Source organism: Myotis myotis, unplaced genomic scaffold (genome assembly GCF_014108235.1).
Source record: "Myotis myotis isolate mMyoMyo1 unplaced genomic scaffold, mMyoMyo1.p scaffold_m19_p_5, whole genome shotgun sequence".
Taxonomy (NCBI): domain Eukaryota; kingdom Metazoa; phylum Chordata; class Mammalia; order Chiroptera; family Vespertilionidae; genus Myotis; species Myotis myotis.
Window position 1 is genome coordinate 4,570,585 of NW_023416357.1, and position 26,129 is coordinate 4,596,713.

Below are 26,129 nucleotides of genomic sequence, written 5' to 3' on the forward strand. Positions count from 1 at the left end.
GAGTCACGTGGGCTCCTCTGGGTATTCACCCCAGGCTCCTCTCAGTCAGCCTGGCCTTGCTTCTCCAAGTGGGGTGATGTGAAGGGGAGCGGGAGGAAGGAAGACTGGGGAAGACCGAGTAGCTTGACATGTGACTCCCCCAGAAGAATGACTTCACTTGGGAGTGAATGTACCAACAGCATGCAGGGGCTGGTTGGCGGCAGGCTGTGAGAGGCAGCCTGTGGAGAGGACAGCCAGGCTCAGAGGCTAAGGGGAACAATAGCACGCTGCGGGGGAGCGGGGGGAGACAGCCCCCCTCGGTGTGGAAATACCCGGGGACCTGGAGAAAATGGAATAAACTGCCGGAACCTGGAGTGCCTGGCGCTGGCTTCCTGCCGTGGGTCCTGCAGGTCGCAAGTGTGAGCGTTGGGAAGGGGGTGCCCCCTTTGGTGTAAGCCCCCACCCCACCCCCGCACACGGCCTAGAAGGGCCAGGTCACAGGGCTGTCCCAGATGCCCACACCAGCACTGCTCGCCACAGCTGTGCTAACCCAGTAGCAGCAGAGAGTGGCTCTTAAACAAAAAGGAGGCAATTAGAAAAGGAGGCAATCAAGACAATTGCAGCCGCCACCTGGAAGCCTGAACAGCAGCAAGAGGAGGAGGAGGGTGAGCTAGGAGCTGCGGTTTGAGGCCACGGGAACCTGGGAGGGAGCGGGAAGCTGCCGCACAAGGACAAGGGGTCCGCTCTCTGGCTATGCCCTGAGGCCGTACTGCCCTTAGACCCGGGGTTTGATTACTAGAGGACTCTGCTCTCCCCTCCCCTCCCCCAGCACCCTCCCCCATGGCAAGGAATCCACAGGGCGACCTGGGGCCTGGGCCCCGCCTGCATTCTAGACTATGCTACAGCGCCTGGACCTCAGAATCCCCATGGGAACGGCCTGAGACAACCTACAAGGCCATGGTGGGTCCTTTCCTAGTCCATCCCCCAGAGGGTGACCACGGCACTAAGTCTGCACCCTGCGGTGTGAGGGGTGGCTGAGGGTGGCTGTTTGCAGGTGTGGTGGGGGATGGGGGGTGGGAAGGCTATGGATGTGCCGATGCCAAAGTGCACCCCAGGGCTCTCGGGGTGCTGGACAGAGCTAGGGGTGCAAGAAGAAGGGGTGGGCTGTGGACTCAGGGCCTCCATTAGTAGGCCTTGCTCTGGGCCCTGCGGGGGTGTGAAAGAACCCCAAGCCTTCCACGGACCAACCAGAGCACACGTCCTCTCCTCAGCATCACTACTCCAAAGGCGCCTGCCCACGCCGCTGAGCCCACCCACCCTCCCACACACCTGGGGACAGACGCCATAGGGCAGATCCCAGTGTCTCTCCTCACAAGCAGCTCGTTGCCTTTCTCCACATTCCCGCCAGCCCTCAGGGTTTGGTAAGTTAGAAGTTCATCTGAGGCAATGACTACTCTACAGGGCCCTATGGTGAGGCAGGAAAAGGAACCACGGATATTTTTTAACCTGTAAAGGCCATTGGGCCAGTCTCCATTCCGCCCTGCTCAGGCACAGCTGGAGCGTAGACAAACACTTACAGCGGAAGGGCAGATGGAGGCATGGGGCACAGGATGGGAGCCTTCCACAGCCGTGGCAATAGCTGTCATTCATCCAGCGCAGGCCAATCGCCAGCCTCCAGGCTCTGAGAGGAAAGAGCAGAGCCCGAGTGCCTGGGTTCAAAGCCCAGCTTGGCCACCTGCGAGCTGCGTAGCTGCAGGTGAGGTACATACTGCCTGTCTGCCTCAGTTTCCTCCGCTGTGAACTGGAGGTCAGCCACACACCCACTCCCAGGCTGCCGCGTGAGCGCGGGTGGAGCGTTCAGAGGGGCCGTGAGCATGCTCCAAGTGTCACATGTCATTAATGGCCACAACTCCCCGAGGTTGGAATTATCACCCCCAACGTGCAGATGAGCAAGTGCCTGGGGGACATTCAGTGGTTGGATGCAGAGCAGCAAATCCAGGACTCCCCAGCCCAGCCCTAAAGCCCTAAAGCCCCCGGTCCGTCCAGGCAGCCCTCGATGCTGCCTCTCAGGGCTGTTGCTGCCCTGGCCCATGGGCAGAAGGGGAAGGGAGGGGAGGGGAGGGGAGGGCAGGGGCGTGGCTGGAGGAGAGCCTGGCTTGGAGAGGAGACCACAGGAGAGGGAGGCTGTTTGCAAAAGGCTTTCCCACGGTCTCCAGAGGATGGAACAGGTGCAGACTAGCACAAACTATTTCCACTGTGTCCACGACATGAGCTGCCCTGGGCGGCGAGTCCTCCACAGGAGCTGTGCAGGCAGACTTGCCCAGGCTGTCCTGTCCTACGGTAACATGAGTTCACTATGAGCGAGTTTCATATGAATTAAATACGAGCAGGCTACTGTCGTAAAATCCGTCACCAGCAGTATTTTGAGTACTGGTGAATTTGATGAAAAGAAAATATGAGCCCCCAATCTGTAATAGTCTCAGCAATAAAAATAAATTCTGAAAACACACACACACACACACACACACACCCTAGAATAAATCCAGGAGTTGTGTGTGAATTCATCTGCTTCTCAGGTTTCCTCAAGACCTGAGAGGCCCCATGGAAAACAGCCCACCTCTCCACCCTGCCCTGAGACACAGCGAGAAAGGGGCATGTGGGTGCCTCGCCTGATGGAGAGGTAGTCCAGTCTCTCCCGGGACAAGGGGTGCCTGCAATGTGGGGACCACTGTGCGGGGAGCTGGGTGTGAGTGGGCGGGCACATCACTGCAGCCTCAGTCATAGCCCTGAGCTTGCAGTGGGAAGACCCCAGAAGGAGAGACTGATTTCCTGCCGGGCGCGCCCCTGCGCCTGAGGTGGGGGACAATGTCTCTTTATTGACCTACTGCACGTATCTCACAAAGAGAGCCACAAAGCAACAGCCCATCAGCGCCACCAGCGAGGCCGAGATCACCACGACGACCACGCTCCCGGCCATGTTGACCAGGAAGCCCAGGCCCCCTCCGACCAGGATCTGGGCCAGCTGGACCATGCAGGTGAGGGTGGCGCAGTCCAGGCCCTGCCCGCGGCCGCCGCTGTCCGGGGCCCCTGCCCGGGCCTTCTGCTTCTGCAAGGGAAACACGGGACAGCGTGTGAGCTGCACGGAACGCGCCAGGGCTGAAGCCGGCAGCCTTTCTGTAAAGAGCCAGACAGTAAATGCTCCCGCTGGGTGGCGGCTACTCAACCCTCTGCCGTGGCCGAGGGAAAGCAGCTACAGCTGGTAAACCAGTTGCCTTCCAGCACAACCTCACGGACACGGGGACTTGAGTTTCCTGTTATTTTCACTTGTCACTGAATACTATCTTTCTGTTGATTTATTGTAAAAATCATTTAAAAAGTTTTAAAGAACTCTTTGTTCACTGGCTGTACAAAAGCAGGTGGCTGACCACATTTGGCAAGGAGACGGACGTAGCTTGCCAAGCCCTGATTTAAGGTGGCCAAGATTCTTCACCCCCTTCCCCAAGGCTGTCAGAAAGCCCTCAGTTCCACCATTAGCACCTATGGCAGTTAAATGGTTAATAAAGGTAAGTAAAATCATCTCTTCCTAAAAGTCAGTAAGTACAATGTAGTGAAAACAATAAATTACCCCACTCTTTCCTTCATCAGTGCTACAAATGCAAACATTGTTAGGAGGCTGTTGAATCACAGATATACATAGGAGAGGCAACATCAAAGAGGAATTCAACCTTTCAGAATATGGTTGATTTGGTTAGTATATTAATACTTGACTAATATTTGATATTTGGTCTGAATTGTTTGATAATTTGCCATCTGTTGGGTGTCTGTCATGTGCTAGGTGTTGTGTAAGGCTCTTTCACATGTCACTTCGTTTCATACTCCACCACCTCCGAGATGTACATATTATCATGATCCCCATGAGAATAATAAGAATAATACTATCATGTTTTTTGAGTCTTTGCGGGTGCTAGTTAGGCAGTATGCTAAGCATATTATCTACACTATCTTGTTTCATTTGATATCTAACAACCCTAGAAGGTGGGTATATTGTTCCCATTTGATTGATTAGAAAACTGAGGCTCTGAGAGTTTGATAATTCCTATACTGTTAAGACCAAAAATACATTGTGCCCCTCAAATGCATATTATCCTTTGAATATAAAGGGAAAGTAAGAAAAGGGATTCATATTGCTTAATTTTCACTTAAAAACACTGGAAATATAAACAAAAACCTAAGCGTGGTTACATGTAGGGGTGAGCAGAGGCAGGAAAAAAGTGGAGGGAGGGGTGCGCTCTCTGTGTATCCCTGGGATGGATGAACCGTGTGTATATGTCTCCCCTGTGACCTGCCTTTAAGTGACATTTAATAAATCAGCGAACAACATCCCGTGTCACGCAGCTGCCAAGTGGAGGAGGCGGGATTTGACCGGGTTTCTCTGAGTGCAAAGCTTTGCGTTTCTGCCCTAGAACCGCGACCGCTCTCCTCGGAGGGACAGTCCCCATGGCAGCTGCCTCTTTAATAGCGACCCCGCCTGCCTGAAACGTCGGGAACACGTCTGCCAGGGGATGAGGGCGGAACGCTGGTTTGAAAGGTTTTAACTCCAGGCGCTCTCTGCCTGCTGCGGCGTTCTCCAGGTCAAATAAAGGAAAAGACAGCCCGAGCTGCATCACATGGGCGTGCCTTCAGGGACTCCGTGGTTTCAGGCTGTGCTGGATTAAACTCCGCGTTGCCTCCAGCTTTTACATCACGGCTCCAGCTAAGGAACTGCAAGCCTACTTCCATGGGGAACAAGTTGCATGTGTCTGTAAGATGTGATCACCTTAGAGCAGAAATCCCCTACCTCGTGTTCTCTTAGGCAGGTCAGGGCCTTGCCCTCTGGCCTCAGGTCCAAGGTGGAGGTGGGGCAGGCCTCCCTCGAGGCTGCTGGTGGGAGTGACGGCCTGGGACCAGCTTCCCTCCACACAGGGCCTGCTTCCCAACAGCAGGACTTCCAAGGAAACTGTTGCTTAGGAACGTGCTACCCTCAGCCAAGAGCCCCAGAAACCGCACCATGCACTTCTGCAGTGGCTGGGGACCCAGAAATGTCCCAGGTACAGTGGACATGAGAGGCAGCTGTCAGAAAGCCCGGGTTCCCCTTCCCTTGTCTCTGTGTGACAGGGCTTCAGAGTGAGGAGGAGGAGGAGGGGTGGGCTGGGCAGGTGGCCATGGCTTGGCCAGACCATCATTATATCTGGCTGGCATTTTAGTGCTGCTGTTTCGAGAATCCTTATTTTCCAGCTCTGCCTTACACTTTCCTACCAAATCCCCCCGTTGTCAGGTGAGCCTGGAGCCCGCCTGCGCAGAGGTACACACGCACCTGCTCCTCCTGCTCCTCGCGGTGGTACTCGGCCATGAGGTTGAAGGGCACGGTGTACAGGGTGCTGGACATCACGCCAAACGAGGCGCACAGTGCCAGCGTGGAGTAGACATTCGGGAAGAGCCCGATAAATCCTGTCCCCAGGCCGAACAGCAGGTACCCCATGAAGTAAAGACCCTTTAATCCAATGTAGGACACCAGAGCTTTCTGGAAGTCTGTGGGAGGAAGAGGGAGAGATTACAGCGGGCAGCGCCTCGCAACACTGATGGTTTCACACAATCCCTTCTTTTGAAGATTCGCTTTTCTTAGGAGCCTTTTTCTTGATACTGAGTCTCGAACAAAAGAACCTCCTCATCTGTGCTTGACAGCAGGGGCTTGTGAAATCAGTTTTAAACCCTTGAATAAAACCCTAGAAATTGCTTGCTAGGTTGACTTCCTTTCCCACACAAGGACCAGGCACTGTTCAGCAGACAGCAGGACGCAGAAGAGGTGGGCAAGGTTGGCCTTGGCCATGGACCTGGGGCTACGGGACAGGGAAGAGAAGTGGGGGTCATTCTGCTTCATAGGGGTCTCGCCTAACAGGCCCTAAATAACAACCCAGGCCGCCCTTGGCCCCACGGCCCAAAGTCAGGTTGGAGGAAGTGAAAACAGCCAGATTTTACAGAACGATCCAGGCCATTCGCTTCCTCACCCCTCCTGATGCCGTCTGCACGCCTGCGAAGGAAGCAGAAGACGTGCATTGTCTGCAGACACCTCGCCTGACTTGCCAACCCACCGCCGGCTCCCCACTCTCTGCGGACAGCTTCCTTAACTTCTCAAAACCTCAGCTTCCTCATCTGAAAAGGGGGACTCATAAAGTCTTTCTTGGGGGTTGTTGTCAGCACAAACGAGATAAAATGTCTGTGAACTCTCCCAGCCCAACGCTGGGAAGAAGAAGACATTCAGTTAATGGTGGCTACCGTTATTTCGTTGATTCTTGGGTTCCCTCCCAGCAGGTAACCTTGGCTTGCCCGTGAAGGTACTGCGGTACAGTTCATTTTTAAAATTTGGAAATTCTGCTTTAGAATGTTTTACATTGTTTCCCACCATGGAAAATCCCTAACAATGTTTATTTCCCTTTTCCAATCAGTTGTCTTTAATATATACATTCCTATCTTTCCCTGCCCCTCTATAATGGAACACGTGAACCCAGGGGATCAATGATAGACACCTGAAATGAGCCTATTCAGGAGTGAGATTTCCATATCTTTCCAAATAATTATTGGACTTACAATTGCATAGACAATAACCCTAATCTACATTACATTTGAATCAATTATGAACCTGAACATGGTGTAGGTCATCCATGGAGGATGGAGCTCTGAAAAGGACAAGAGTGTGGCATTGCTTCCCCTGTTGAATGTGTACCATACCTCGAGGACTGTTGTCAAGGCTGAGAATGACAGCAGTATAGAGCCATGTCTGTTCCTGTTTGCTTAATGATTGTATTTATGCAGGAAATGTCATCTAAGGTGCCTCAGTACCTTACAGCTACTATTAATATTCATTAGGAGACTGTTCTTTATCCAAGGGGGAAAGCAGAGAAGGATAAAAAGATATTGGAAACATGAGCAACTTCAGTACAAAGACTGTAAGTCTGGCACAAAAGGCTTTACTCAGGACGAGGAATCAATAAGTATAAGGGCCACGCTGATCCCCGGGCCCGCTGGGCCTGACACCTGGTAGTGGCCACTGTGCCTCTGGTGGGGTTGGAAGGTAAATGATAGGTTTAAGCAGCAGCTATGAATAGCAGTGTATGATATGAACAGTTGGCTATATTTTGATACTCACTGCTGCTATTCTCATTGGTCTAAGAGTGCTTGCTATGCAATGAGCTTGAAAACAAGCCACTTATCACCATGCCCCAGTTCCCACCTCAGCAGCCAGGCTGCCCTGCCAAGCTCCATCCTGATAGAAATTCTGGATTTGCACCTGACGTTTCATGATGAGCCCCAGATAGAGGACTGTGTGTATGCTCTGGAACTGAAGGGAATGACTGATTCTGCCGAGGGTGGGTTGGGGCGCAGGGGAAAGATGTGAGAGAGTTCACAGAGAAGGTTACATGGGAGCTGGGTTTAAAAGCATCATTAGGAGTTGCCGAGGTGGGGAGGTGGGAAGAGCGGTTCATTTAGAAAAGGAAACAAAAAGCAGTGGCAAATGCACAGAGATGAGAAGGTCTCTGAGGTGAGTCACGAGGCTAGTTCATCTGTGTGGGAGTGACGGAGGTCAAGGTGGGAGCCAGGCCTGACTCCTGGAATGCCAAGCTCAGGACTCTGACTTTATCCCATGGACATGAGAACCCCTGAAGATCCTTGGGCAGGGCTAATTGGTATTTTATACATAAAATTTTAGTTCTAATTTACAATGATAGGAATCCCATAGATTTATACTTAACACTTTATATATTTCAGATAACTTTGGTAAACTATTCAAGTAATAGTTTATTTTGTATAGGGATTGTAAATAGAAAGGGCCTAAAAATAATATGCTTTTAAATTTTCAAATGCCATGAAATTCATACAGTAACTCACACTAGAGTAATAATACCTAGTAGGGATTATTTGATTTAAACAAAGGTTAAAATTGACACAAAATTAAAATGGTTGTTACTTGAGGGAAATGCGTTCCTCTTACAAGAATGAGGGGAGTAGCGAATAGCCCCCACCTCTGGAAAGCACATAGGCACTGAGATGGATTATGAGACCCTGTATCTATCACTCCCTGATTCTATTCCAGTGCTTAAAATCTTCCTCCCGGAATTCTCTTAGTTCACATGCTCTGAGGGGAAAAAGAGGGTGTGCGTGGGAAATGTTAGCTTTATGCCACCACTATTTGGTTATAACACATTTAAAGGTAATTAACTCGATGGCTTTCTGCTATTTGGGCTCATGAATTCCTTATATGTTTATGTGAGGTGCCCTTTCCCAGTTTGCTATGTTTTGAAGAGAGGTTCTTGACCTCAAAGCAGGTTTCCTGCTGTGCCGAGGCTAGTCAGAGGCTGAACTCCAGACTGGGGGTCATTACATGCCTGTACCCCATTCCCCCACAAGAAGCACAATTCAGTGACAGAAGGATGCCCTGGGCATGGTAACAGGGATTGCCCCCATCGCCAACCCTCCCTTACCTGCTCTGGGCCCCTGCTGTCCCCAGGGCTTGTCCAAAGCCTAGAGCTCTGCATAGGGGACAGGCTATTCCCCCCGACCATGCCAGAGGAGCTCCCGAATTCCCACTCCAAATGGGGCCTGCATAGATTTTTATTGAATGGAGTTTTCACTTAATTAAATGTATACAAGTTCAGAGATTTCCATACCCATTAGCCAGCACAAAAGGAGCCTGTGTGATGCCCAGCACTGGAGCACAGCAGTTTGGACTTATTGAAAACCCGTCGCAGAAATGCCTTTGTTTACAGTGCCCCTGACAGCTGAAACTCAGCTAAGTGGGGCAGTGGGGTGGAGTGGGTGGGGGGGAAGAGGGGGCAGCGGGCGGGAGGGGGGAGGTTTAATAGGCTCCAAACCCCATGGAAAGCTGGGACCTGAGAAGGAAGCCATTGTCCTCAATATGGAACAGTGCTCCTGTAACATACCACCCTGCTTGTCTGAGCGAAGGTCATTTTACATGTTCTTTTTGTCACCTAGCATATTACCCATCCATCTTATTTTGTGTCATCTACAAATCTGATAAGCGTATCTATGAACCTCCGCCACGATCTCACTCCAGTAGAACCCAGGCTTGTTGGTAATTAAGACTCTGCTGGACTCTACCCCTGGTCCATCCAACACTTTGCCATCTTGTTTACAAGATTTCCTTTTATTTTCCAGGGGATCTTGATCAGGGACACACTGATTATAAGGACAAAGTAGTCATTGAGGAAAATGACAGCTAGAATCCCCTATGAAAAAAGATTTCATGTGGTCCTTTCTAAAGGAATAGTTTTCCCTGCTCTCTATATATTTATCAAAAATCTGGTATTTTTAAAAAGCAAATAATAATAATGATAATAATAATAAATATAGAAATATAAAATCCAACATTCTTCTAGACCAGAGTCCTTAGACGACACCATAGGAGGAGTAGACTTACAAGAATAGAGTGAGGAAAACGCTGCGTTGATGCACAAGCCCCAACATCCGACCTCAACCCCTCTTTCGTAGACGAGAAACTCGGTGGAGTTGTGTGCACTGTAGGGATTCCCATGGTACACGATCTGAAAGAGAGGTTTGGGCTATTGAGCCACTAATGCAGGGTGGTAGGGACCCCTCTTCGTACACTCTGCTCCTCCATCCCTAGGGAGCAAGATGGCCCTGCCCAAGGGCTGCTTCCTAGGGCACAGAGCTCATCCATGACCACAGCCCCCATTTCATCCATTCACACCTCTACGCAAGGCCCTTTAGGAAGCCCTAACGCTACTGCATCAAGTCTAAACATCTCCTCTCTGGATCATTACCACCCCTCCTTCCACCCAACTTCTGGCCCCACCCAACTTGGGCTACCCTGCCCACCACTTTTGGTACAGCCAGTAGGCTTCTGACTCATCTCCACAAGTGCCATTCCTATTCCTGCTGGGAGTATTTTCTCCATCTCCTCTTTCTCCAACTCCAATTTACCCTTCCAGGCCCAGCTCATACTGCACCTCCTTCATTAAGCCTGCCTTGGCTGCTACAGCTCACAGTGATTGTCTCTTATTTGCTGTTTTGACCAAGTACTGGTCTCATAATATCCTCCAGTTGTCTAGGATGTAGTAACTTGCCCCTAGAACCTGTCTGTAAGCCAGCCCCTTAAAAGTACTCTTTCCTACACTCTTATGTGCCCATCTTAGAGGCTAGCCCGGGAGAAGGCCCACAGGTACTGAGTGAAAGATTGATGCGCAAGTCAATGAGTATGTATATAGACGTGTTCATTACCCGGCCCATGAAATCTGTGAAAAACAGCATGTTGGACAGGAAGGCGGTCCATCCAATGAGGTGGCTGATGCAAAGGCAGCGGTAGTGGGAAGGCATGTTCACCAGTGCCCTCAGCAGTGACTTCATGGTCATTGTCCTCTGAATCTGGAATAAACATAAAGCAGGTGTGACCTTGTGTGCAGACACGCAGCCAGCTGTGGGAGCCAGAGCACACAGCCATGTTACATATCTGTCAGTCCACCATCACACAGGGTCACACTTTCTGGGCATGGCACTAAGATTTCCACAGAATGGTCTCTAGGAGATGTTAAGTATGTGTAGATGCTTAGCAGTTGCAGTCCCAGAATGTGGCTTCGAGGACCTGAGGGGACAGGGGCTGGAAATGGAGCTTGCTTTGGACGAAGATGCAAGAGACATCTAGCATCCTATCTTTGAATGACAGAACAACTGCATGGGGACAGAGCTCACAGACTAACATAAGTCTTAGATTTCCTGACTCTGAAAATGTGGTAGATAATTCTAAGAGGCCATGATTTCTATCTTCTGGTGTTGCCTTGTGATTGTGTATTGTTTAGATACCAAAGGGATTTTGCAGATATAATTAAGGTTACTAATCAGTTGACTTTGAGTTCGTCAAAAGGGAGATCATCTGGGTGACCCTAACCAAATCACATGAGCCCTTTTTAAAAGCAGGGAGTTTTTTTCTGGCTGGGAGCAGAAGGGGAAGTCAGAGTTCAAAGCAAGAAAAGTGCTAGTTTTGAAGATAAAGGGAGCCATGTAGAAAAACTGAGAGTAGCCTCTAGAGCAGTGGTTCTCAACCTTCTGGCCCTTTAAATACGGTTCCTCATGTTGTGACCCAACCATAAAATTATTTTCGTTGCTACTTCATAACTGTCATGTTGCTACTGTTATGAATCGTCATGTAAATATCTGATATGCAGGATGGTCTTAGGTGATTCCTGTGAAAGGCTCGTTCGACCGCCAAAGGGGTTGCGACCCACAGGTTGAGAACCGCTGCCTAGGGGACAAGAGCGACTCCTAGCCAACAGTCAGCAAGATAACAGGGACCTCAGTCCTACAACCACACGGAACTGGATTCTACCTGAGTGAGCTCAGAAGCCTATTCATCCCCAGTTGAGCCTCTAAGTTGAGAATACAGCTCCACTGACACTTTATTTTAGCCTTGTGAGGCCCTGGGCAGAGAATCCAGTTGAGCCCACCCAGACGTCTAACGTATAGAACTGTGAGAGAGTATGCTGGTGTGGTTTTAAGCTGCTAAGTTTATGTTAATTTGTTCTGTAGCAACAGAAAACAAACACAGAGAGCCAACTGGCTCCCTGCTCTTGGCCAGGTACCTCCTACCAGTTTATTTCTGTGGATCCCACCACCAGCCAACACATGCAAATTAATCCCCATGTTGGGTCAGAAGTGAGAACTCTGTAGAACACACACACACACACATACATACATGCACAATGGATACATATGCCCCAAATTCTTTAATTTAGACAACTATTCTGTAAAAACCAGAGGCTCCAATTTTTTGGTCAGAAGGAGCCTTGAGAGAATAAAAAAAATTTGAACTATGAAATACAAAGAATAAAACAGCCTTTAACATCTTGTCATATAAGAGAAGAAAGAAACCTCAGGAATACTAAGCAGTCAGCTGCCCTGAAGACCCCGAGAGTATAAGCATCAGCCGTGCTGGGGTCTTTCTTGTCAGATTTTTATTTATTTGAAGCTTGACACAATGAAATTGGATCTTGGCTAGTTTATTTATAAGACGGTCTCCTGAGATTTTCTGTTTTAACGGGAATAGTACCTTGTGTTTACAGCTCTTGACCTTATAATGATAGTGCTTTTAGTTCCTTGTTGCAGAAAATTGCATTTACTCATGGTAGGTATGTTGTATAAATTGATTTTTTAATTCATCAATTTTATAGTATTTAGTCTACTGACATGACTGAACTGATTTGCTTATATTTACTCAGTATTTAAAAGTATAGACCTGTCCTAACTGGTTTGGCTCAGTGGATAGAGCATCGGCCTGTGGACTGAAGGGTCCCGGGTTTGGTTCCAATCAAGGGCATGTACCTTGGTTGCAAGCACATCCCCAATATGGGGTGTGCAGGAGGCAGCTGATTGATGTTTCTCTCTTATCGATGTTCCTAACACTCTGTCCCTCTCCCTTCCTCTCTGTAAAAAATCAATAAAATATATTAAAAAATAAATAAATAAAAGTATAGGCCTGCCCTGGGACTTAGGAAAAATAACTGCTTTCTAAACGTGACATATGGTGCCTGTCAAAATCAATGGTGAGCACAGCAGAAACTCAGGCTGAATTACTACCTTTCCCTTGACCATAGGAAGAAGCAGCTAAAGGTATAGACTGAGACACAACTGAGTGACTTATCTTCACTTTCCTTCTTGTCTTCCCAAAATGCAAAATTTTATAAAGTGAATCTGGCCAGCAAGCATTCCACCTCATTCCAAACATTAATTTATGCGTCTGCCTTATACATGCTTTTCAGCCTGCTTTCATTGTTAGCCTAATATTTCCTTTCTTCCAAAAATAAATGAGCTTTCAGGCTGTGTCTAATATTTCTGCAAAAGATGGGAATATGCATATTCAAAGCTCCTTTACTATTTCAACTCAGAATGACAATTCAGCTGGCATCTTATTCTCTGACTCATCAGCTCCTTTAGCAAAGCCCTTTCAGTGGTCTGAGCCCCTGGGAATGAGTGTCCTGCACGTATTGTGTGCCCATGTCCACTGGAGATTGGGTGGATGGATTTGTAAGTGGAAGGGCACAGAGCCATCAGCGGGGAAGAGAACCTCACAAGAGTCCAGTCCAAAGGAGCCCATTGAGACAGTGAAGGGGGTAATGATGACGTGGAGGCATTGCAGGTGAATGTCCTTCTGATGTCCTTCCGGACGTCCTTCCAGACAAAGCCACAGTGGCTGTGAGGTCCGAGGGCAGGCAGATGTGGTGGTGGCCAGCAGTGGCAGCAGCAGCAGCGGGGTGATGGGGGCAGTGCCTTAACCTGATCAGCCTGGTTGCCTCCTGCAGAGGGAGGCCAGACTGCAGCTCAGGGAGCGGGCCTAAGCAGTCAATAGGACATCCCCTGAAGGCTCACAGACTATGAGAGGGGGCAGGCCGGGCTGAGGGACCCTCCCCCCTCCCCCAGTGCATGAGTTTTTATGCACCAAGCCTCTAGTGTTTTAAATAATTGCTCAAAAACACACACATATTTTGATGATTATATGGGTTCCATTGCATAGATAGATAGCCCATGATTCTCATGTTGCCTTACAGAACTACACGAGGGGGCTCCAGTCTAACTGGGAATCCCGGAGTCCTGATCTGTTAGCAATGAATGGGCAGGGGGTGTCCGTGCTCCCTGCGCAGCCTGGGTTGGGGAAGGGTGGGCTCACCAGGTCTCAAGGGACCAACACTGTCATGTCTTCTCTGTTTGCTGTGAGGTCAAGATAAAATGAAGGCCTCATCCCAATAAGCTTTCAGTTCCTCCTGTGTCCTTCCTGTGCTGGAAACACTACACTCATGCTAAAGTAGGAGCTGTTGGTGGAAGGGATGACCAGTCCCTACCATTGCATTCCCCTATCAGGGAGGCATGGTAGAAGGCAGGTTGATACACCTAATGCCAACACAGATGTGTTCAGAGGCAAGGCCTCTTTTGTAAGACCTGACACAAGTAAAAAGTTTGCCAATTCAAACCCAAGCAATGCTGAAATTTACTTTGGTATTAATTTTTGAAAAATACTAAGCTAAAGAATAGAACAAAGCACTTAATCTTGAGAAAACTATTTACAGGCTTTTATAACTCGCTGCTAAGACTCACCACTTTTATCCATATACGTAATTGAATAGATGGAAATGAGGTTTTCTAGTGACTACAAGTAGCAAATATATCTCCTTGAAATACCTCTGAAAGAAAACACAGTTTCAAGCATTATAAATCACTTAGCTAAATGCGGTGTGGCATCCTGGATTGGATATTGGAACAGAAAATGACATTAATGGAAAAACCGATGAAACAGAAATGTCTGCTCTTTACTTAACAGCATTGTGCCAGCGGTAACATCTTAGTTTTGACAAATGGTTGCGTAAGGTGCTAACATTAGGGAGAAACTGGTGAAAAGTAGACCTCAAGATAAGGAACTCTCTTTCCTCTCTGCCACTTTTCTATAAATTGAAAATTATTCCAAATTATGCATTTATTAAGATAAGACAACATGTAGTTGCCCTTTGATAGGTGCCAACTCTGAGGCAGGGACAGGGTCCGTCCTCATGTTCAGCTGGGGTAGGCTTTCGTTAATAGCGGCTGAAGAATGATCTGTGTACACAATTGGGCCGATTCTGATAATTCTCATTATTCACCCAAACAAATTCCAGCAAGATCCATACTTCAGATGGCCGTTTCTGCTGCATTCATCCAACAAACAACTAACAGAACACTAGTTGCCAGCTTCCTACGTGCCAGGCGCGGAGGTAAATGTCAAGGACGAGAAAATGACTCTGTTCTCTGTGCTGCGCTTTGCAACAGGGCGATCACTTCCTAAGGCAGATACATGTCCAGTCACTATGTGGTACCCTGAAACGAATACAGTGATGTTGTATGTCAACTACGATTGAAAGATAACCTTAAAAGAAAAAATAATGGGGAAATGGACCGAGGCCACCCGCCCTCAGGGAGTTCCCTCACCACGCGGTAAGGAAAACACAGGCGAGTCAGCACACAAGGCAGACGAGAAGTAACTCCACGTGAAGACTCCACATCACAATACCAGTGAGGAAGCCCTGGGTCCAGGGGTTGCGGAATGCACTATAGTCTCCAAGTCATGGCTATAGTCTCCATGCTACTTGCAGCTCAGTGTGGCCACTGACTAAGTTCTGGTCAACAGTACGTAAACAGAAGTGATGTTTGCAACTTCTGAGTTGTGTCCCTTTCTTCTTTCCTGCTGGCAGGAATCTAGATGTAATAATGATAACAGAAGCCATCTTGGACCTCGAGATAAAAGTTCCATGTTGAAAATGCAAGCAACAAAACAGAAGGATCCGGGTCCCTGGTGGAATGAGTAGGATAGCCTAGCCCACCCACCTGGGCCTTCATAAGAGAGAGAAACGAACTTACATCTTGTTTAACTTAACAAGGGTCTCCTATACACGGACTCACTCAGGAGCCCAAATTGAAAACCTAACCTGTTGTCCCAAAGCTCCTGCCCCAGCAGAGAAGTTGAGCTCCTGGAGGAGAGGAGACCCACTGAGCATGCTTGGAAATCTGTGCGAGTGCAGGTCTAGTCTGTTCCCGACGTGTGCTGAGGGCACTCAGCACCCCACCAGGCTTATACAGCATCGACACCTAACACCTTGCATGTGGGAGGAACCATTCTCAGTGACTTTGCACGGAAAATCTCATATTATCCACACAAAACCCCTGTAGGAGGTAAAACGCCTTTCTCATTTTATGTGAATGTAAATGCCCAGGCCATACATTGCAGAGGTGGGAGAGGCGGGCTCTGGACACCTATGCTCCTAAGGGTTAGGCTGCCCCCAGCAAGTGCTGACGGTCATTTTCTGAATGGAGAGCACAGGTCAGCCAGCTATGGAAGCCAGGATTTACAGCCAGGCCTTCCACAACCTCTTGGCCAGTGAGGGAATCCTTCGCTCTCTGTCCCTGAGGTATTAGTATTCAAACTCAGCTTGAAGGGGGATACGGAGCTTGCTACAGTGATGGACATGCTCTATAGCTGCAGCATCCTATACAGCAGCTGCTAGCCGCATGGGCCCATGGAGCATTCGAAATGTGGCTAATGCAACTAAGGAACTGAAGCTTTCATTGTATTCGATTTTAATGAATTTTAATTTAAATAGCCCCATGGACCACTAGCTACTCTAGTTGGTCAACATAGGTCTAGTCTCTTCCCCTTGACCATTTTTTTTTCCTTTTAACCTGGTTCCATCTCTCTGGCATTTTATAGAGTTTTCTTTAAACATTTTAAGCTAATTAATTCATTGAGTAGTTCACTAGGAGTGGACTAATAGGAATATCTAATCAGCTCATGAAAAACAAATTCAATAGTCACCAACCCTGAGATACTGTCATTTGCAGAAACACATTTACACCCCTCATCTAAGAACTGAAGACATTTCTGTGGCCTAAGATATGTGCGGCCTGGCATTTTGCACCTGGCTTCATCTCCCCTGGTGAGATGTTCTGAAAAGAGAAAAACGCGCACAATTTTCTTTGAAGTACGAAGTTTCCGTCTAAGGGATAATGGCTACTGGGGGTTGGGGGTCCAATTACACTTCACAAAACCCTTCACATCAAACAAAACAAAGACAAAGCATAATTTAAAAAAAAATGAGACTAGCAAGAACGAGAATATTTTTCCTCAAGTAAAGAAAAAGGAATTTGCATCGTTACCTGTTCAGCAGGACTTTTGGTTTTTTCTCCCTGCACCGTCAGCTCTGAGTGTACGTAACCGTTTTTAACCTTCTCAATAGACCCATACTCGTACGTTTTGTCTGATGACAATGGCGGGTCCTGGCGGGCTTGCTGCGGGAGACTGTCCTTTGCAGTGTCTCTAAGTGGGGCTTCAGGGATGCTGCACAGATGAATGATGAAACACAGAGTGAGGACCAAGGCGGAGAAGAAGAACATGACCTGGAACTCCGTACCTAGCACTCTTCCCAGTTTCAGGTGGGCCCAGTCGATGGCACCCAAAAGGTAGCCTAGGGCACCTCCAAAACCTAGAAAGCAAGGAGAGCTGTATCAGCATATTTAGCAAACCGGCTTCCCTTTCCATGGTGCCCGCCCTCCCTTCAGGGGGAAAGCTCCCTGAGGACAGCATGGGCGCCTGGTGATGACTGCAGAGGCCACAGGGAGAGGCTAAGACACCTGCAACCGGGAAGGGTGGGTGGGCTCAAGGCTTGGCTCTTGCATGCACGCGCTGTGACCTTGGACTTCTTTACTTAGAATATGGGGATAAGAGTGAAAGAGTAACCTACTAGAAGAGTCATAACTAGAAAATGGTGCCAGACTTAGCCAAGTGCATAGTAAATATTGCCACTGTCCGAATTCTTGTGGCATTTCCAAACCAGACTCTTACGCTTACGCCTGACTTTAAAGATCCCCAAAGAAAACTGCTTTCTAACAGCAATAAAAATAATTATTTCTATTATCATTTACCTATTAACTAGCTTTCTAAGGTGATGAAAGTTTGCAAAGATCCAAGAATGGTGGCAGAGTGCACAAGTCTGGTCACTTCACATTCTGGTTAGTTGCAATTTGCCATAGAGGATAGTTACAGATGACCAACTGTTTAACCACTGAATTACAGACATAAAGTATCATTGCCATGCCCTGAGTACCAATGTGTATTAGTGTGGAATTATGGGAAATTGTGGCCAATAGTGGGCAATGAAGTAAAACATACATTCTCTACTAACAGGAACATATGATATAGTTATTGCTGATGGGCATACACATAAACAGATAAATGACACATACGGTGACCTGTTGTGGGTGGTAGGTGCCCAGGACCTGAGAGGAAGGGGAGGTCCTTGAGGCAGCCACAATCTGTTGCTGATTCAGAGGACAGTTCTGGGATTTGTGGCACCTCTAGGTCACCATGAGACAATGACTCTCTTTACCCAATTGTGGGTATGCCCAGGGTGTCAGAGGTCATGTGATAAGCCAAGCAGTCAACCAAAAATGCATTAAGTGCAAAGCATTATTCAAGGGTCTATCTAAATTAGGGTTTCTTAGTCCTGGCACTACTGACATTTGCTGCTGGATAATTCTCCTGTGCAGGGCTGTGGTGTGTATTATAAGGTGTTAGCAGCCTCTCTGGCCTCTCCCCACCACCTCTCCAACCCTCCCCACCAGTTATGACTATCAAAAATGTCTTCAGACATTACCTAATGTCCCCTACGGGCAAAATAACCCCCAGTGAGAACCTTTGACCTTAATTAACACTAAGAAAAACTTACACATTCCTTTTTTCAAACTATTTCTCACTTGCAACCAGATCAATGGTTGTTAAATGTCACTTAATCCTTCTATTCTTCTTCTCTCCTTCAAATTTATTGTTCCACTGAGCAGAGGAAATACAGAATAGAAGACACCGGCCCATTTGAAAGAATTGATATGTAAAATAAATCATCCACTGTTCAATGGAATGGTGATTAGTTTATGCATATAAGTATAATGATGGATTTATAATAATGGATTTATATTAGATCAGTTGAGTTCTATCATTGGAGGATTCCCTAGTCAGTTTTGTGTCTACTGGTTGAGTATGGTTCAGTAAACATTTACAGAGCACTGAAAAATATGTAAAGGACTCTACTAGTTTCTGGGGATATAACCATAAATAAGAAGGCAATTCCAAGTGGGAGGAGCAGATAAGTAAACAACTATTTTAAGAAAACTGTAATAAATAAGAACTTAGAACTGTGAGCTGGGTGCTGACATGGTATAGAGGAGTTCTGAAGAGTTATTTGTGGTGCTCAGTTCATGGTAACAAGATGATGCTGACTATTAATAACTGTCCCAAGAGTCCTCTTAATTAGCAATGAAGTTCACAAAAGTTCGATACATCAATGAATGCCGAAGCTCTAGAGGTAGAAGGATGTCTGGAGCTTGAGAAGTTGAATTAGATGAGAAAGCCACAGGCTACAGTGGTCAAGTGGTGGGTGACAGCGTGAAAAGAAGGGGTGTGGAATTACGCCCGGTTCCCATTCCCACCTGTGTGCTTTCTCATCATGTGATGATGGCATCCTACTGGGAGGAAGGGGGTGGTGATCCTGCTTGTCTGAGTTTCCTGTGGGTTAGCATGATGATACCGTAAAACACTAGCACATATAGTGGCAGAACCAAGATCAAAACCCAGTGAGCAGCTGACTTCCTACAGAAACCCTAACTCTGAAGCCTCACCCCGAAGCAAAAGAGATTGAGGATGCTTCTTCACCTACAATGGGGTTATCTCCCAATAAACCCTCGTGGACTGAAAATGTAATAAGTTGCTATAATATTGATCATAGCTTAGCCTCACCTACTTAACACATGCTCAGAACACTTTCTTTTGCCTACAATTGGGCAAAATCACCTAACACACACACACACATACACACACACAGTGCAAGAATTTGGGAAAACTGTTCTTTATGTCTTCCCTGTTGGTTCACTCATTAATCAGTTAAGTAAAACCTGACACATGCTACAAATAACTTAGAATTTCCAATCCTCCGTTCTCTTTGGGGCCGGGTTGGGTAAGCGGGGATGGGGTGGGAAGACAAAAGAAGCAAACCTGTTTTGTTTGTCCCAAAGCTACTGCGGGGTGCAGCTAAAAGTTCTGACAGAACATACCCTGAAGGACTAGTGGACGACTGGGGACATTATCCAAATATTTAAGCTTTATTCACACTGCCAGACATGATAAAAGCCAGTAGGGGGCTGTGGGGATTAATTGGAGGCTTTCCTGTTTGCTTCCACTCCTTAAACTAAGGATTTTATCTTCAAAGATGGTCTTTATAGAAATCCCAGTCATTTTAGCTTCAACAAAGGCTAACACCAACCCTCACATCTATATCCAGACAGAGTTTATCTCTATTGATAACATCAACCTCCTTGGGGCCCTAGAATAGATAACCGGGCCATTGGCTGGAGCATCCAAAGGACATCTGCTGCCACAGTAGATAAGAGCCTTACAAAGAAGGGCCCACAAGGGGTCCAGCTGTCAAACTCAGACCAGAGCCAACCTCATGCATACTCTAAAGTACTGAAAAACAGAGAAGTTACTTCCAAAGATGTTTATGGGGCCAGTCCCTCACTGAATCATTCATTACAAATAAAACTACTGCAAGCCTGGTGGGCCTGGAGGAAACGAAATACATATTAACATTTGGCATTGACTCATTTTAAATGGTTCCTTGCTCCAGGCCTGAGATCCTTTGCCAGAATATTAATTACTAACATGTGTGAAGATTCACAACCCTGTGAGGAAACAAAAGCTCAGAAATACTGAGGCCGCTCAGCAGTCAAGAGGAGGAGCCAGGATTTGAACCTGGACAGCCTTTTCCATTATGCTTCATCCCAGCCTCCCACTACTGGATGGAGCCCACTGCCAAGGATGGCAAGGCCTTGGGCTCAATTTAGCAGAAATATCCTTGATTAGAAGCATTTTGACAAAAGGAGGAATTTCCTATTGGTAAGTGTGGGTTTCACAGTCTCAAGTGCACCCAGAGGTGAAGACTGGGGTGAGAGGATGAGGGTGGAACCCTGAGGCCCACCATGGCTGCCACATACTAGTGGGCCAGGCATGGAGACCAGGTAGCGTTACCTTTAAATATAGGAGACAGAAGAAGCCGAAGGATGAAAATGTCCTCCTGGGACCAGAGTCTTTTCTTAAAAAAAAAAAAAAAAAAAAAGTCATGCCCTGACCGGTTTGGCTCAGTGGATAGAGCATAGGCCTGTGGACTGAAAGGTCCCAGGTTCAATTCCAGTCAAGGGCATATACCTTGGTTGCGGGCACATCCCTGGTAGGAGGTGTGCAGGAGGCAGCTGATGGATGTTTCTAACTCTCTTTCCCTCTCACTTCCTCTCTGTTCAAAAAAATCAATAAAAAAATATATTTTTAAAAAAGTCAGAAATATGCTGGTAGATATTTTGGCAATGAACCTTTTGACACTTATTTGCAAAGCTCTTGGAATTGTTAGGCCTGGACTATAGCTCTGAAATAAATAAAAAGAATTTCAATTTACTCAGATGACTGGCTTCCCTGGAGGAATGATATCTTAGTGTTGGTGGGAGTCAAAATGGGCCCTGATACTGAACCTGGCTTTCTCACAAATGCTTGTTTCATGCAGAATGCTGTAGCCATCTCTCCACCAAGCTCATGCAAACTAGGACGTCCTATATGTGTGCAAGGCAGGGCAGAGTGGCCGTGCACTGCTTGTTGTTTTCACTCCATCTTTCAATGTGGCCTGCCACTCAGAGCAAGCCACGTGGTGGGGTCACAGCCACACTTAACCCAACAGAATTCACCTAGTCACACTTTGCAAAGAGGGAGAGAGCACAGAAAGACAAAACAGCATTTTATATAACATGGGTGATCCTATCCGCCGTTGCATTCATTGAGCCCATGTCCAGGAGTAAACATTAACAGATATATTTATATGTATCCATCACTATGCAGGTCTGTATGCACAAAACAAGCCATACTGTAGTTCATGGGTGATAGGAGAGATGTTCACAAATAATGTAGATCTCTGGGATTATCACTTAAGCCCCAGTCAGATATGTCTTTTAGGAAAATGAATCTGGAAGCTGTGTAGTGGTTCAATTAAAATAGGAGGAAGTTATAGGCTGAAAAACAGTTAAGGGATAAATACAAAGCTCAGATAAGATGTAGTAAGATCCCAAACCAAGGTAATATATCAAAATTATACATATTTGCTGAGACTACACCTTATGCCAATATCAGCAGAAAACCTCCAAATATTTTCTCAAACTCATAGAAGCACTATCATGTGTTAGCCTTGAAAAAGTAATAAAAATATAGAGGTTCAATCTTCGAATATCAGAGGCAGCAAAGCAGAGATTGTTTGGCCAAGACTAACACTGTCGTAAACTGGGAAGTGGCAGCCACATTGCCAAATATTAGAGCAATGTAATTATCAATGTGTCGTGTTCAAAAGCCAACAAGTCTCCCATGACTTTGCTGTAATTAAATTCAGGGCATTATGATAGAGCAGAAGGAATTACGGGATTTAAATCAGGAACATGCAGTTGAATCTCTCTGCTGTAGACAGGATGGTCAGGGCCAGTGACAGACAGGAATGGACTTCTGCTCCCCCACCTTCCCCGAAGCGAGAGGAACTGCACTCTATCTTGGGCAGCCAAGTGCTCAGACATTCAAACATTCAACCATGTGGTCAACAACAAATATTGACCCAATGGCTTCCCTGTGTGGGCACTGCTCTTCGCTATGGAGACAACAGAACACGGGATCCTGCTTCTCACTGGGACCTACTGGCCATGAGAGGAGAGAGAATTTATCAAAATAAGAAATAAATAGATTGGCTGGGCTAGGAAGTCGATCAAATAAGGTGGATTGGTAGAGTAGATCAAATAAGGTAGACTGGTAGATATAAAAATCCTCCTGGGCCGGGATGATGCTGCAGCCTCAGGTAGAACCCTAACCCTAGAACAGTCCTATAAATGCATGCTGAATATTAGTAGCACAGCTCTAAGTGAATGACCCACAGCAACCACAGGAGGCCAGCAACAGCCCCGGGAACAGCCCCGCTGTCCTCCTGCCATGGCTTCTTTCAAACCAGGAGGTCGAGGAAATGCCAGTTCTTTATGGAACTAAGAAATCTCCCAGGGGATTTTCATTTGCTTGGTTTGTTTCTATTTCTGTTTTTTAAACGTGGTTCTTGGAATACTTGCCACAGAATCATCTGGGGTACTTATTAAAAATGCACATTTCTAGCCAAAGTCGGTTTGGCTCAGTGAATAGAGCGTCGGCCTGCAGACTCAAGGGTCCCAGGTTCGATTCCAGTCAGGGGCATATACCTTGGTTGCGGGCACATCCCCGGTAGGAGGTGTGCAGGAGGCGGCTGGTCGATGTTTCTCTCTCATCGATGTTTCTAACTCTCTATCCCTCTCCCTTCCTCTCTGTAAAAAATCAATAAAAATATATATTTTTTAAAAATGCACATTTCTGTCCTAACTGGTTTGGCTCAGTGGATACAGCATCAGCCTGTGGACTGAAGGGTCCCAGGTTTAATTCTGGTCAAGGGCATGTACCTTGGTTGCAGGCACATCCCCAGTAGGGGAAGTGCAGGAGACAGTTGATCGATGTTTCTCTTTCATCGATGTTTCTAACTCTCTATCCCTCTCCTTTCCTCTCTGTAAAAAAATCAATAATATATACATATTTTTTAAAATGCACATTTCTGGGGCCCTACACCAAATCCACTGAATCAAAATAACTGGAGGGGGCAGGGGGCAGGAAACTGCATTTTTAACAAGCTCTGAAGTAATGCTGATGCTAAATTACTCATTTTTTTTCTTTTTAAGCAACCAAAAAGTAAAGTGCACAAGGCCTCTTTTCATTTCGGTTGTAAATGTCTCCACAGATGGCTCTTCAGAAAGCTCTTATGTAAACTTCCTTTGCAAAACTCCGCAGCCTGGTCACAAGCTGACTTTGTTTAGAGAAATACACTGGGAGCAGAGCCCCGCGTGATGGGAGCATTCCATCAAGTGATCCATTCATTCAAAAAAACTCAACGTGCAGAGAGACGGGATGGCTTCAGTGGAAGGGCCTGTCCACCTGGGAGCTGGAGAAGAGACTTTCTGGAATATTCCCTACCTGTGAAGAGGGCGTGGTAGTGGAGGCCCCTCTCCTTGTCCTGGTGAGAGCAGACATCAAACAAGTAGGCTTTGATGGGCCCGTCAATGAAGTCCGCAGCAAAGTCAAAGAGAACCACACCCATCATGGTGATGGTTATGGCCCAGATCAGCTTCCTCTGTGGGTCAGCAATCAGTGCTAGAAGAAAAATAAACAGTGGGCACCTACAGCTTGGTTTGAAATGACTCGCATTTTTATTCCCACCCAAACTTCCTGGCACCAAATGATCTCCCTTTGCTTTCATTTTGTTTTGTTTTCCAAATAAAAACCTTACTATTTTGTTTGGGTTTTAAGAATTATTCCAATAAAGGGCCAGAAAAGGCAAATCGATAGAGACAGAAAGCTGATTGAGTGGTTGCCTTTACTGTGGGGAGGAGAGAATGCGGTGTGACTGCTAATGCTTACTGGGTTTCCTTGTGGGATGATGAAAATGTTGTGGGATTAGATAGGGTGATGGTTGCACAACCTTGCCAATATACTAAAAAGTACTTCATTGTACACTTTAAAATGGTGACTTTTGTGGTATGTTATTCATATCTCTTTAGAGCGGTTTTAAAAATTGTGCATGCTTATTGTAAACCATTTCAACGATATAGAAAACCTGGGGAAATGCTTCAGATCCTAGGGCCAGTGGTGGCCCTCCCTCCCACGTCCCTTTATGCACTTACACACATACAGAGAAAAGTGTACATTTGTGCCTTAATGCGGTGCTTTACAAACTTTAGCACACTTAATCAGCGCTTGGATGACTTGTTAATAGATTGGATGGTCGGACTCCATCTCCCATGAGTCTCCATGGTTCTCCCATGATTCCTCAGTAGGTGTGAGGTAGAGCCTGAGGATTTGCATCTCAGGAGCCCCAGTGATGCTGCAGTTGGAGGATCAGGCTTTGAGAAGCCCTGACTCACGGGACCATGTGCACATGCTCATTTATAACCAACTCTCTCCCTGTCTTCACATTCCAATTAATGAAGATCAATTTCACAATTTTTAACAGCTAAATAATATTTATTCTATGGATATGTCACACTTTATTCATCCAATCTTAACAATTTTTCTTGCTTTCAGTTAATTTTTTAGGAATAATATGTAATATATGCACGTTTTTTAAATGATAGCAGAAAGTAAGCCTATCCTCCACTTCTCACTGCCAGTCCTTTAGTACCCCTCCCTGGAGGCAACAGTCTTATCGGGTTTTCTTGTGATTCTTCCAGAAATACTCTACCTTTATGCACTTATGCCCTCTTTTAAATATATATGAAAGATAACTAAGTATCCTGCCTCATTATTATACATTCTGCTTGCCTGGGAGTTAAAGACCTAAACATGTGTGCTATTTTTACACTTATGATCCTTTTTTCAGTGCAACTTTTTATCCACTACCACCAATTACTGACTAATTAGTGATTAATTGGTGGTTGATTAATGGCTAGAAAAAGTGCTCACCATCACGTCTGTTTTGTCCAGAATTTGCCAGAATGTCCCCTGGAGCTGCAGACGGATGCCCTGCACCCACTAAGCAGCTCCGCATAAAGCTCTGAGCAGGATTAACCCTTATTTGGACACACAAATAATTTATTGCAAATATTTATAGCTGGTTAAATGGACAAAGTACTAAATAGCATGTAATGGGTTCCAAACATGGCAATTAATAAATATGTGAAAACATTAAGTTTGATAAAGTAGATACAAATTTAATCCTATTTTAAAACACACACACACACAAGCACCAAACCAACAACAATGCATCCTCATGTTTCTAAAAGTAAAATCTCAAGCACAGAATGTGGGTCATTCCAAGTTGGAAGTTCATGGGAACCTAGGAGAGATGAACGGGTCTAAGCAATTGTTAAGTGTCCCATAGAGAACCCCAAATACTCCTACTGAGTTACACAGTAGGACCCTTTCCCGGCCTGCCGCCTGCAGCAGCGCACTGACCTGATACCACGGTGTCCCCGTTGAGGTACAGAGCCATGCCCAAGAGCATCATGACGCCCAGGGCGAGGATGTAGGGTCTGCGGCGGCCCCACCCGGCCCGGCAGTAGTCACTGGCCGACCCCACCACGGGCTGCAGCAGGAAGCCCAGGATGGGGCTCAGGAGCCACACCACGCTGTACAGGCTCTTGGGCAGGCCCACGCTGAGCAGGACGGGGGTCACGTAGGCCGCCTCCACGGCGTAGCAGAACTCCCGGCCGAACATGGCCATGCTGTGCATGATGAGCCGGCCTGTGGGTCTTCTGGGCTGCTCCCCAGCGCCCAAGGGGCCGTCCTCGGCGAGGGATCTGTAGGTGTGCGTGCCCGGCTGTCCACTGTTGCCGCCCATGGCCACTGGGTGAGGAACCTGCCTGCAAGCCCGCCACCTCCTGCGTGGCCCCTCCGACTGGTGAGCTGGTTTTGACTTGGAGCCTGGCTGAGC

The 26,129-nt window shown here is 47.0% G+C and overlaps 1 protein-coding gene across 1 annotated transcript; it reads right to left on the reverse strand.

Moving 5' to 3' along the window:
- Nucleotides 1-2,835: 2,835 nt before the first annotated feature.
- Nucleotides 2,836-26,129, reverse strand: SLC45A2 (solute carrier family 45 member 2). The gene is made up of 7 exons (XM_036310812.1): nucleotides 25,652-26,129; nucleotides 23,675-23,851; nucleotides 16,720-17,045; nucleotides 10,273-10,416; nucleotides 9,452-9,575; nucleotides 5,333-5,547; nucleotides 2,836-3,085 (listed from the first exon to the last, which is right to left on the reverse strand). The coding sequence occupies exons 1-7, from the start codon at nucleotides 26,034-26,036 to the stop codon at nucleotides 2,861-2,863; spliced, it is 1,596 nt and encodes a 531-aa protein (XP_036166705.1). The 5' UTR covers nucleotides 26,037-26,129; the 3' UTR covers nucleotides 2,836-2,860.